General features: G+C 35.2%; 1 protein-coding gene across 1 annotated transcript in view; it reads right to left on the bottom strand.

Moving 5' to 3' along the window:
• ADAMTS19 (ADAM metallopeptidase with thrombospondin type 1 motif 19) overlaps positions 1-13,974 on the bottom strand; it is a 224,764-nt gene that overhangs the window by 144,941 nt on the left and 65,849 nt on the right. The window contains exon 7 of the mRNA XM_007528006.2: positions 6,543-6,586. Within this exon, the coding sequence (XP_007528068.2) occupies positions 6,543-6,586 (44 nt within the window). The remainder of the gene's footprint in view (positions 1-6,542; positions 6,587-13,974) is intronic.

Here is a 13,974-nt window from a genome sequence, read left to right as displayed (position 1 = left end):
AATTTATTTGACTTCTTGAATCTTTTATGTTACATCTTTTCCCCAAATTGAGAAATTTCAATATTTTCCGCTTTCTTTCCTTATAGGACCCATTTTGTCTACTTGTGATGTTTCCCTAGGTTCCTGAGATTTTAATCCAACCTTTTTCTCTCTGATATTCAGAATGGATACATTCTACTGACTTACAGCTAAATTCACTGCCTCTTTTGTCATGTCCATTCTACTGTACACAAAGCTATTGCTTTTTATTGTCACCAGAGTAACTGCTGGGGTTCTGTGCCTGCATGGTGAATCCATAGCTCATTGGCAATATTTTCTTTGTTTAAATTTCTTTTATTCTTTCTTTTTCCTCTTTGCTAGAGAAAGAGAAAGATTTATAAGGGAGAAGGGGAAAAGCATTAACTTGATTTATTTTTTTGCCTAAAGAATTGCAAACTCAAATACTGACTACTAGAATAATATAAATTTCATTAAAAATCATATAGAGCTAATCAAAAGGGCACTAAAATAGAGAGTTCTCAGTGATTTTTTTAGGTAGTTATAGACTCAAAAATTCTCTGTGCTTCAGGTGTCACAGTGCAAGAGATAAACGAAACAGCTTCTATAATGAAAGTAAGCTACTTAAAAACAATTGGATTGACCTCTCCTTCTCCCCCAGTAAAAATTGATTACTTCTGCTAAAATGTACTTTGAAGAATGTACTGGGGTTTGCAAAGGAAATGTCTGGAGATTCTCACGTGCTCCCTGTCAGCATAAGACAGGTATCTAAGTAAGTTTTAGTGTCTGGATATGTTTGTTTCTGGCAGTTGTAGGTGGTCTATATGCCTCTACTGTAATTTGAAAGTATATAAAATTAAAATTAGCCATGAGTGCATAAAAAGGATAAACTAAAAAATAAAAAAAAGATAAACTATCACTCCCATATCCTCAAAGACAGGAGAAGAAAGCTTACCAGCATTATTAAAGTCACTAAGTCTTAGCAGAAACTCAGGGAGAGTAAAACACCCCATGATTAGAAATCTGGTTTTAAAGGATGGAGAACCTCTTTCGCCAACAATTACTAGAAAAATGTCACATAATTAATGAATAGTTAATAATAGACATCATCTGGAAAGCCTTATTTGAAACTTTAGTATAATGATAAAAACACTACTTTATTATTATTATTATTTTATTTGTCCTTAATGCAGATAGACTGGTGGCACACTGAGAAGGTCATTTGTGGTATATTGCAAATCCAACAATGCTTGTGAATCATGAGAAGTTTACAGCTAGACATCACTGAAAATTGGTATTTGGATGGCTGTGTCTTTTTTTAAAAAATATATCTTTATTTATTTATTGAATAGAGACAGCCAGAAATTGAGAGGAAAGGGGGGCTAGGGAGAGAGAAAGAGATACACCTGCAGCACTACCTCACCAGTCAAAAAGTCTTTCCCCCTGCAGGTTGGGACCAGGGGCTCAGCCTAGGTCCTTGTCCGTTTTAAAGTGTACTTAACTGCTGAGTTAATTTAAAAAAAAAAAAGACAGATTTCTTTCTTAGGCCCTCTAAATATCATCTTGCTCACAAACAAAAACTATACAAAATAAATTTAAATGAACTAAAACTGATTACTATCAATCTTTTGCCAGTTCTAACTATATACTATCTTTGTATTATTATTATTATATTTATTTATTTATTATTTGCCTCCTGGATTAATTTCTGGGACTCTGTTCTGGCACTACGAATCTGCTGCTCCTGATGGCAATATTTTTTCCATTTTATTGGATAGAACAGAGAGAAACTGAGAGAGGAGGAGGAGATAGAGATGAAGAGAGAAAGACACCTGCAGACCTGCTTCACAACTTGCAAAGAATCCCCCACCCTCAGCTGGTGGGGAGTAGAGGCTTGAATCCAATCCTTGAGCTGGTTTTTGTGCTGCTTATTATGTGTACTTAAGGATCATTATTTTTCATGTATATTGGTTATATAGTGAATTGTGTCACTAGACAGCTCTGCCTAACTCAGTGAATCAATGTTTCCCATTTGATTGATGCTCAGAAGTAATAAACAGTTGAAATGTTCACTTAATGTGTAAACTATATTAACAAATATTAAGGTAACATAATGTAAAATTGTATAAATATTTTCAGATTCTAAATCACTACAGTCAGATGAGTAAATAACTATTTCTAAACCACTATGTTTTAAGTAAACTCTCAAAAAAAATATCAAAATTTCCATCATATATTCATGAAAAATAAGATAATAGTGACTTATTTGTAGAAGCAAATACAAAAAAGCAGATATTAAGCATCTTGGGAATTTAACAAACCAGACATACTTTGTAAAAATATCTTAGAAATCATGTCTTCTATTTTTGGCTTGACTGATGCAGTTAATTTTTATGAAGTATTTTATGTTAAGTGTTCTTGGAATCATATGCTCCTGAGTAATGAAAAATAATTCAGACTTAGGTGAACTATGCATGCATCAATACAATTTCTGGGTTAATATATGTCTTCAGAGTCACCAGTAGAATTCTTGTCCCATAAGTAAATGTGAAAATGTTGAAATTTTTCAAAGATGCAGGTTTTACCCTACATACTCCTACAAGTAATTCTTCCTTTTTTATTATTCATAAAAAACACAAAATACAAAACCATAGGATAAGAGGGGTAACAACTCCACAAATTCCCACCGCCAGATTTCATTATTCCAACCCCTCCCCTGGTAGCTTTCCTATTCTTTAATCCTCTGGGAGTATGGACCCAATGTCATTGTGGGATGCAGAAGGTGGAAGGTCTGACTTCTGTAATTGCTTCCCTGCTGAACATGGGTGTCGACTGGTCGACCCCGTACTCCCAGCCTGCCTCTCTCTTTCCCTAGTAGTCCTGGAGCTCCACTCCCATAAGTAATACTTTCTAACTGTACACATTAGTTTGATTTTTTTTCCTTCAAAAGTTGATCAATTAAGTTACACCTGATTACCCATGTTCAGCAGGGAAGCAATTACAGAAGCCAGACCTTCCACCTTCTGCATCCCACAATGACCTTGGGTCCATACTCCCAGAGGGTTAAAGAATAGGAAAGCCATCAGGGGAGGGGATGGGATATGGATTTCTGGTGGTGGGAATTGTGTGGAGTTGTACCCCTCTTATCCTATGGTTCTGTCAGTGTTTCCTTTTTATGAATAATTTTTTTTTTAAAGTTACACCTGATTGGGTGGGGTAGATAGCATAATGGTTATGCAAATAGACTAATGCCAGAGTCCCAGGTTCAATCTCCAGCACTACCGTAAACTAGAGTTAATCAGTGCTCAGGTAAAAAAAAAAAAAAAAAAAAAGTTACATTTGATTGATGGCTATTAATGCTTTTAAGGATGTTTTTAGTGAATGCAAGGTACAATTGGGGGGGGGGAATGAAAGTCATGTATCATAGAATATAATTAAATGCTAAGGAAAATTTTTTAAAGTTTGTAGCAAGATGCCAAGAAGATAGCATAACAGGCAAAAGAGTTTCTTGCCTGAGGCTCAAAGGTCCCCAGTTTAATCCCCAGCACCACCACATAGTGAAGCTTAGCATAACTTTGATCTTTCTGAATTTCTCTTATTAAAATAAAATATTTAAAGTAGAAGGAAGTTTGCACCAGTTTACCTTCCTTTATAAAGCAAAAGAGTTTTCATACATTCACCTTATGTGGCCAGGTGGTGACACACCTGCCGGGGGTTCAAGTCCTCAACCCCCACCTACAGGAGGAAAGCTTCAGAGTGGGGAAGCCATGTTGCTAGTGTCTCTTGCCCTTGGTATCTCTACCTTCCTTTCGATTTCTGTCTGTCTTTATTAAATAATTACAGATAAAAATATTCACCTTTTGCTACTTGAAATAGAATTTTAATTTTATCAGTTTCATTGATAGAAATCTCTCTGCAGATCTGGAGAGATAACATAATGGTTATGCAAAAGACATTCATGCCTGAGACTTTGAGGTCCCATGTTCAAGCCCTGTACACCACCATAAGCAAGAACTGAGCAATGCTCTGGTCTCTGTCTCTCTGTCTCTGTCTCTCTCTATCTCTCTTGTGTTTGTACGTGCAACTTTTTGTATCTCTTTCATTAAAAAAAATAAAAGAAATCTCTGAAATTTGAATATATATTTCACTTAATGAGGATGCTATCTTTGCTTTTTAAAAATGAATAACCTTTGCACTCACATCTAGAATGGCTATTTGTATCTTCTGTCCTATTTGTAATACCTACTAGCTTATTTGTTTGATTTATAGAAATTATCTCTAATATTTTAGCTCCAATGATTTGTTGATTTTATTGTGGAAATCTTGCATCACTAATTCTAAGATTCACATTATTTCATACTGTGATATGTCTTAGAAATAACAATGTCTACAACCATAATTTAGCACATTTTCCCCTTTCTTTGTAGTGGTATAGAAAACAGTGGCATATCTGAAATTGTCAAAAAATGACAATTAAAGACGCCTTTAAGTTCATGAATTATTTTTCATGATAGAAATCTGGTTTTGTGAGTCGGGCTGTAGCACAGCGGGTTAAGCCCACATGGCGCAAAGTGCAAAGACTGGCATTAAGAATCCAAGTTCGAGCACCTGGCTTCCCACCTGCAGGGGAGTCGCTTCACAAGCAGTGAAGCAGGTCTGCAGGAGTTTATCCTTCTCTCCTCACATCTTTCAATACACAGAATATTTAATTATTAACATAGTTGAACTCATTGGACATTTTATTTATGAAATACCATTCTTGTGGGGCCAGGTAATGGCACACCTGGTTAAATGCATACATTACAGTGTGCAAGGACCCAGGTTGAAGTCCCTGGTCCCCACTTTGAGGGAGCACGCTTCATGAGTGGTGAAGCAGGGCTGCAGGTGTCTGTCTCTCTATCTTCCTCTCTTTCTCCCTCTCCCCACTCAAATTCTCTGTCTTTATCCAATAATAATAAAGAAAAATGTTGAAATACCACTATTGTGTCCTTTTAACATAAATCTGCCCCTACATCAAAAAAATTAGTTATCTGCTTTCTTGGTTTAAAAAATTAAATTATATGGTATTCATTTTAATTTTCCATGCATATTATCAATTTTAAATGATTTGTATTCTTTCCTACTTTTCTGTCTTACCTGTCAATTTCTCAGATATTTGCATCTGCACTGTTCTATTTCTACAAATTATATCTTACTATCAGAATCAGCATATTATCCTCCCACACTTCTTCCTCACTCATCCATGTTTTTCCATGTAAGATCTGGGACTGGTATGTTAAGCTTACTCCAAATATCCTATAAGAGTTTTCAAGTAAAATATTACATCAATAAATCAATTTGAGGAAATTGATATTTGTATTATTTTTAGTCTTTTACAACTGAAAGTCACTGATTTATGTCTTCTTTACTGAATTGTAAGATAGCCCTATGATTTTTCTCCGTATGTCTCGCATATTTGCTAGACCTGTTGAATTCTGAACTAGGTACCTCACTATTATTGAATATTGATATATTTAGTCACCTAGTTCTCCTCATGATTTTAACAATTTAACTCCATATTTAATATGCTATCTCCTCTTCCTCTCTCCCTATTTTTAAAGATAGATACCAACAAGAATAGAGAGAAAAAAAAATAAACACAGTACCATAACTTCCTTAAATGCCATGGAGGCCAGACTTGAACTTGAGCCTTAGACATGAAAGCACAGTACATTATCCAAGTAAGACTTTTACCATCCCTTTCTGCTAATTTTAAGAACAATTATGATTAAACAGAGCACATCAGGGCAAGTCTGCATAACATTCCTTTGTAATATTATATTATATTATATTATATTATATTATATTATATTATATTATATTATATTACATTACATTACATTACATTACATTACATTACATTACATTACATTACATTATATTATATTATATTATATTATATTATATTATATTATATTATATTAATTTTCCTTTGTTATATAACCTAATGAATCTCTAGATTCCAGAAACTAGAACATGAATCTTTGGGGAATATTATTCTGTCATCAAAAGTTGTTAATTTCAGTAGTGATATTGGTAGATAAACATTTGTCACTTATAATTGAAATTAAACTTCATTTTTCCTGAAATTCAAGGATAGCATTATGTTTCTTCATGATATTTTAAGTGCCATATCCTGTTAATTTTTATTATTTCTTCTTTTTTGTTTTAATTTGGGGCAGGTGATGATTTACAATGCAGTCATTGGCACAATTTCTCTTATGTACCAAGACCCCACAGTGCTCTTCCAGTCCTTCCCCTCTTAGCCAAGAGTTCTTTGCTTTGGTGGAATACACTATTCCCAGTCCACATTTTACTTTGTGTTCTCCTTTCCTGTACTTATTAAGTCCTGCCTACTTATCTATCCTTCCAGTTAAACAAAGGAACATACTAAACATACTCTACTAAAACCAGCATGCACAAAATAATTTCCTATATTTAAACAAATAATTTTTTCAAGGTTCCCAGAACTCCTCTAAAGTATGAAAGTTGTTGTGGACACTTACCAACTGTATCACATGGTTCATCTTTGTGTACACAGAAATCTTTCCTAGAAAGAAAAACAGAACATTAAAATATAAACTCTTCCACAAACTAGGTATTAGGTGACCGATTTTAGTCATCATGAATAATTAAATCATTCTCTTGCTCTTCAAGAATACTATGAAACTGAAAATAAGATTAAGTAATGATGAATTCTAAGGAAAAGATGAGATTGAGTTTCACTGATGTATTTATACCAACTCCAATGTTGAAATAGTATCCTGTTTCATAGACAAGATTTCAAAAGTAAAATTCTGTCTTGCTTTGTATTTTATAGCTTTTCATTTTTTGTAACAAAAAGAATAGTATCTGTTATTGGGGCATAGTTTCTTACCTATAAAATATTATAAAATCTTTACTTCATATATAAAAACCTATTTCTCATACTGTAGATTAAAATTTTTTCAAAACAATTTAAATACCTTTTATTATTTGATTTGAAAACATTTAAAGGCTGGCAGTAGTTATTATAAACAGAGCATGAAGGGAATTGGTATTTTTACATAAGTGGCATCTTTACCATGGACATAATATTTGATAATTTTCTCTTTTTATGTTACCATTTCTTTTTTTATATAATGTTTATATATTCCTTTTTTATTGTTGTAGTTAGGCCAGTCCTTGCGTTTTGCACCACGTGCGCTTTACCCACTGCGCTACTGCCCGACTCCCTATGTTACCATTTCTTAAGAGTACACTCCTTTAGAGATCATGAGATTTGAAGGCAGACTATGTGGGAACATACATTTTTATCTTTCTTTAGACTAATTTTTGAGTTTACACAACACAAACTTCTAGGACTTCAATCAAATTAATTAAAAGGTCAGTGTCATTTAAAAAAAAATTGTACTCACATTTCATCAACTGTTCTTTAAATCTTTAACTCCACAATAAAATAATAAAAAAATAAAGCAGGATTATATTGATACCTATCATATAGACTATTGTACACATTATGTTATTTAATAGATCCTGTATGCAGTTTAAATGATTAAATATATGTAAAGTATTTAAAACAATTACAATTTCATTTGTAATTTTTAAATTTTAAATTAGGCATTTTTCTAAACAGTGGTTCCTGAAATTTACTATATTCACAATTTCTCAGTAGTATTTTACATCACTATTCTTTAAGTACATTCTTCAGTGTCTCTTTTAGTGGAACTAAAAATAGTCAAGCATTCCAGTCAACTTCATTTTCATTACTTTAGGCTTATTCATAATGTAAAAGTAACTGAGACTAGAATTTTAGGTTGACTCCACTGACCTTTAATTAAAAGTAACTAATTTTTTCCCTAGCATTGATAAGTACACATTAGACATAGACAATCAACAGTATGTTTTTTTTTCATGCATTGGCTTCTGGTTAATTTATTTTTTCATTTTATTTGTCATTAATAGTGGATTACAAGATTGTAAGGTTACAGTGTATAGTTCCACACCACACTCACCATCCTCTCGCCTCCCAAAGATAACCACCATATTTCTCACAAGTGTTAGAAGTTTGCTTGCTTCTGGTTATTTTGTTTTGTTTTGTTTTGCTTTGTTTTGTTTTCCTTTGCTTTGCTTTGTTTGCAAGTTCATGTGTATCATTTCTCCAGATTCTGTATATGAGTAAAACCATCTGGTAGCTGTCTTTCATCTCTTTACATATTTTACTAAGCATAATCATCTGGCAACTTTTTATTGAGGTATAAATGGCAGATGATATGGTTTATTTCATCTTTGTAGTTTGGCAATCCCACCAAGATGTGTCTAGGTATTTCAGTTTTCTTTGATACTTGACACATTTTTCAATTTGAAGATCCATTAACACACACAAAAACCTTTACAATTTTCTGTTTAGCTAACTCACATGTTCTCTGTTTTAAAAATCCTTTAGATTCATGTTGGCTTTTCTCATTCTGATGCCTGTAATTCTCAAGTACTCTTTATGTTTCCATCTTTTGAACACTCTACTCAGCTTTCTGGGAAATTGCTGCGGATTGATTATCCAATTCACTAGTGCTCTTTGGAGTTGCATCTAACCTACTTCTCAATTCAGGACTTGAGAATTTAAGAATATGATTGATTTTTCTTTTGTGGCTGTTTTATTTCTCAATTTTCAAGTCAACTGCTTTCCCCCACCAAAACATCACATTCTCATGTTTAGAACTGTATGCTTTTAGTCATGTGAACATGCTTTTTGTAATCCCTATGAGCTTTTTAGAATATCCTTTATTATGATTTTTGGCTTTTACAATGGAAGATGTGGCCATTTGGTATTTCAGAACTCTATTGTGAGTTCATTTAGTTGACTTTTATTAATGGTTTCCTTGCACTGTAGAATTTGAAAGAAGGGCCCTACAGAAGAGTTTTACATATGCTTTCACTAAATGCTTCAATGTTGGACTCATATCTATAGTAATGAGTACCAAAAGGGACTATATTCGTCTACACTTGGGTCATGACTGAGAGAAAGAATTCTTCCTGCTGACAACCTATGCTTGTGGGCAGAGCTTTCATCAAATCACACTTTTACTAAAAGTAGGTATCAAAGGACTCTGGTCCTATGTAATCATTTCAGTCAACATTGCTTGCACATGCTTTAAAAGTCTGTTGTTCCAACTGGACATTGCAAACAGAGTCATCTTTGCTAGTTTTTCAAAAACATATAATAGCTAGATATTGATACTATCCAACATATTAGGTTTTCTAAACATTCATGCTTTTCAATATAAAAATGATTTTTCTGAAAATATATGGCAAAATCAGAAAGAAAATTAGATATATATAAACATACAAACTGAAATTTTCTCATAAATGGTATGAGAACGTAACTCAAGCTATCGTTTTAAGTTAAAATAATGGTTCACATTATCTTTTATATTCAATATACAGAACTAAAACCTTATAAAGCAAGAAAAACAGAACAGCCATCAGGAAACACCTTATCTTATAGTTACAATCAAAGGTTTAAAAAATCAGGTTCAGGGAGTCTGGCGGTAGCACAGCGGGTTAAGCACACGTGGCGCAAAGCACAAGGAGTGGCATTGAGATCCCGGTTTGAGCCCCCGGCTCCCCACTTGCAGGGGAGTCGCTTCACAGGCGGTGAAGCAGGTCTGCAGGTGTCTGTCTTTCTCTCCCCCTCTCTGTCTTCCCCTCCTCTTTCCATTTCTCTCTGTCCTATCCAACAACGACATCAACAGCAATAATAACTACAACAACAATGGAAACAACAAAGGCAACAAAAAGGAAATAAATAAATAAATAAATAAATAATCGGGTTTAATGTATTGCACTAAAGCAAAGGATGCTGGGAATAAGGGGAGGGAGAGAGCTGAGAGGAGAGGCAGCACTGAGATCCTATTGCATGCAGATGGAAAAGGACCCCCTCTCTCCATCATCACTAGTCACTTCCATCAGAAATGCCATCATAAGCCCTCTTATGGGCCTTCCCAAGACCTTGCTTTCACCATAAAGCAGTAATGGTATGGAATACCCCAGTCTCCAAAGGGAAGGTGGGGTATCCTGCTCTACCACTCCAGGAAGACTGGTCCTGAAGTGAGTGCAGCTTATAATGTTCCCAGCTGTGGTAAACCAGCTCAGACAGACCTGGACTTAGAGGTTACAGAGGTCGGGTGGATGGGGTAAACAGTTTATTTTATTCATAGATATATATTTTTCAACAATGGGGACTACTATCTGCCCTAATCCAACTTTCTAGCTTTTTCTCTGTTTGGACACCATTTTCTTAGACAATACTTTTATCCAACTTCATGTTAGCTATCAAACTCAAGCAGAAACTACAATAGTGGTGGGCCCCTAGGAACATGCCTAAAATGAGATTTCTAGATTTCTTCCACTCTAAGACCCCTAATCTCATCTGCTCTGTTCCTACTTTTTGGCTTCTGTTCATTAATCATTTTGTCCCACTCAGACCCCTACCCCACTAGGCAAAGATAGAAACAAGCTGGGAGTATGGATCAACCTTTTAATGCCCATGCCCAGCAGATAAGCAATTACAAAAGCCAGAACTTAATTTTACACCCCCAAAAAAGAAGTTTGATCCATACTACAGTGGGGGAGAAGGAGAAAGAGGATAAGTACTCCAAAATCTAACTCCATCAGGACCCAGAGAGAGATTAGGAAAAAGAGAGGGTCATATGGATGTAGTAAAAGGGTTATATGTAGCTTGGAGGGGAAGAGAAGATGGGTCCTTCTTAAAAAGGGGAGCAATTATATACAAATATAGACAGACAGGTGTATAAATAATAGTTAACCCATTTCTGAAACCTTAGGCAATCTGCTATAGCTTACAGTGGATGGACTGGGTATTCAGAACTCTAGTTGTGGGAATGGTATGGAATTATACCCCTGTTGACATGTAATTTTAAATCAATATTAAATTACTAATTTAAAAAAAGATGGAAAAGGACCAAAGTTGAGGGTGTGAGTGTTTTGTAGACACCTATTATAGTGAAATGAAAAATTGTGTGTATTTGTCAGCAACTGTACTGTAAACTATCAAGACCCCAAGAAAACCTTAAAATTAAGTAACAAATAAAGTCTGGAAGCACTACTCAAATTTTTAAAAAAGAGATCCAGTGGTTCCTTGGTAATTCTTAAGGTAAACTCTTACTATCCACAAATCCCAACATTTCCTATTTGGGAAGCCACTTTCAAATACATTCTATTTTCTACTTACTGGCTTCCAAACACTCAAATTCACTTCTTTAGAGGATCTAAATTATCAAACTTATTCAGAGTCTACCTTATAGGAATGGATAATAGAATAAGAGAGCTCTGAGTGACTCTGAAACACCGACTGGTTGAGGTTTCTAGTTTCTCTACACTGTCTCTTTTAATACCTGATTCTCTAGAACTTTCTCTGATTCTGATATTTTTAAATCTCCTATCAAAAATTGAAAATTCTAAAAGATATCTCTTCTGTTTCTGAGCTAAAGCAAAGCCAGAATTTGTGGCTCAAAACTAACACTGACTACAATACATTAAATCCATAATATCAATAAATGTCAATGGCTTAAACTCACCCATCAAAAGGCACAGGGTGGGGGGATGGATCAGAAAACATAACCCAACCATATGCTGCTTGCAAGATTCCCATCTATCACAACAAGATAAACACAGACGTAAAGTGAAAGTATGGAAAACTATCATACAGGCTAACGGTCCACAAAAAAGGGCAGGAACAGCCATTCTCATCTCAGACACGATAGATTTTAAGTTAAATAAAGTAATAAAAAATAGGCAAGGACATTACATAATGATTAGAGGATCAATAAACCAAGAAGACTTAACAATTATTAACATCTATGCACCCAATGAGGGACCATCTAAATACATTAAGCATCTACTGAAAGAATTTCAAAAATACATCAATAGTAATACAATAATAGTGGGAGACTTCAATACCCCACTCTCACACTTAGACAGATCAACAAAGCAGAGACCCAATAAAGATACAAGAGAATTGAATGGAGAGATTGACAGACTAGACCTCTTGGACATTTTCAGACTCCTCCACCCCAAAAAACTGGAATACACCTTCTTTTCAAATCCACATAACACATACTCAAGGATAGACCACAAAGACAGCATCAATAAATTCAAGAGCATTGAAATCATCCCAAGTATCTTCTCAGACCACAGTGGAGTAAAACTAACATTTAACAACAAACAGAAAATTATTAAAAGACATAGAATTTGGAAACTAAACAACATGCTCCTTAAGAACCACTGGGTCAGAGACTCACTCAAACAGGAAATTCAAATGTTCCTGGAAACTAATGAAAATGAAGACACAACCTATCAAAATATTTGGGACACAGCTAAAGCAGTACTGAGAGGGAAACTTATAACCATACAATCAAATATTAAACACCAAGAAGAAGCCCAAATGAACGACCTTACTACACACCTCAAGGACTTAGAGGAAGAGGAACAAAGGAACCCTAAAGCAACCAGAAGGACAGAAATCACTAAAGTTAGAGCAGAAATAAACAACATCGAAAATAAAAGAACCATACAAAAGATCAATTGCCGCGGACCACTCAGTGGACAAGCAGCAGGAGGGTCAGGGGTCTTGAAGGCAACCTCCCAGGTGGGTCAGGAGTCGGCGAGGGAGAACAGATAGACACCACACTCTATTGGAGGGTGAATCTGGACTCGTTTTAATAGTGAAACTGCATTAGCTTTTATACCTTTTTCAGGTTACATTCAGGTTGCCTAAGCAACCAGCTCATAAAGAAGTAACAATAGTCTTGTGGCTTTGGCAGGCTACATGTTATTCCCCCATAACTGTAAAGAATGGGTACAATACTTTGTATCGTTCTGTTCCCAGGGGAGGTCATACCCAGAATTGTTTTAGACTTTTGCTGAGGGCTATCTCTACCATTAATCTTCTATGGGGGCGTACAGATCTTTGCCTAGTCGTGGACCACTGCTCATCTAGGTCTGGTACAGTTTAACTATTAATCTTTCTTTGTTTCAATATGTCAACTTGTACCTGGGAGGCCTCAATCTCTGTATTGTTTCTATGAGGGGCAAGTCATAACATGACTTGTTTTGTCCGTCTATGCTGACCCACCTTCTCCACTTTCATAATGTAACTTTCAAATATGCTCCTGTGTAAGGGAGAGGGGGTGCTTTTGACTCTCCATTCCCACCAGGCACTGCCAAAGCATTATTAATCAATTGTGACAGTATAATTGTTTGTAGCAATAACGGGGGGAGAATGCGTCGACCCATTCCCGTCCTTCTGCCCAGCTTCTTTGAAGTCTGAATGCAGGTTCAGAGGAGATGACTTTGTCAGTCTCTCTGGTGGTCGTGATGGGGCGGCACAATCAATGAAGCCAAATGTTGGTTCTTTGAAAGATTAAACAAAATTGACAAACCCCTAGCCAGACTCACCAAACAAAAAAGAGAGAAGACTCAAATTAATAGAATTGTAAACGATGCAGGAGATATCACAACTGACACCACAGAAATCCAGAGAATCCTGCGAAACTTCTATAAAGAACTATATGCCACCAAGCTAGAGAATCTGGAAGAAATGGAACAATTCCTAGAAACCTATGCACTTCCAAAACTGAACCAAGAAGAACTACAAAATCTAAATGCACCAATCACAGACAAAGAAATTGAAACCATTATTAAGAATCTCCCCAACAACAAAAGTCCTGGACCAGATGGCTTCACAAACGAATTCTACAAAACTTTCAGGAAACAGTTAATACCCATACTTCTTAAGCTATTCCATAAGATTGAAGAAACAGGAATACTCCCTTCCACCTTTTATGAAGCCAACATCACCCTGATACCAAAAGCTGATAGGAACAGAACAAAAAAGGAAAACTACAGACCAATATCTCTGATGAACATAGATGCCAAAAT

The sequence above is a fragment of the Erinaceus europaeus genome, chromosome 2 (genome assembly GCF_950295315.1).
Source record: "Erinaceus europaeus chromosome 2, mEriEur2.1, whole genome shotgun sequence".
NCBI classification, from domain to species: Eukaryota; Metazoa; Chordata; class Mammalia; order Eulipotyphla; family Erinaceidae; genus Erinaceus; species Erinaceus europaeus.
The sequence above is the reverse complement of the archived record's forward strand: the minus strand, read 5'-3'. Positions and strand labels throughout refer to the sequence as shown.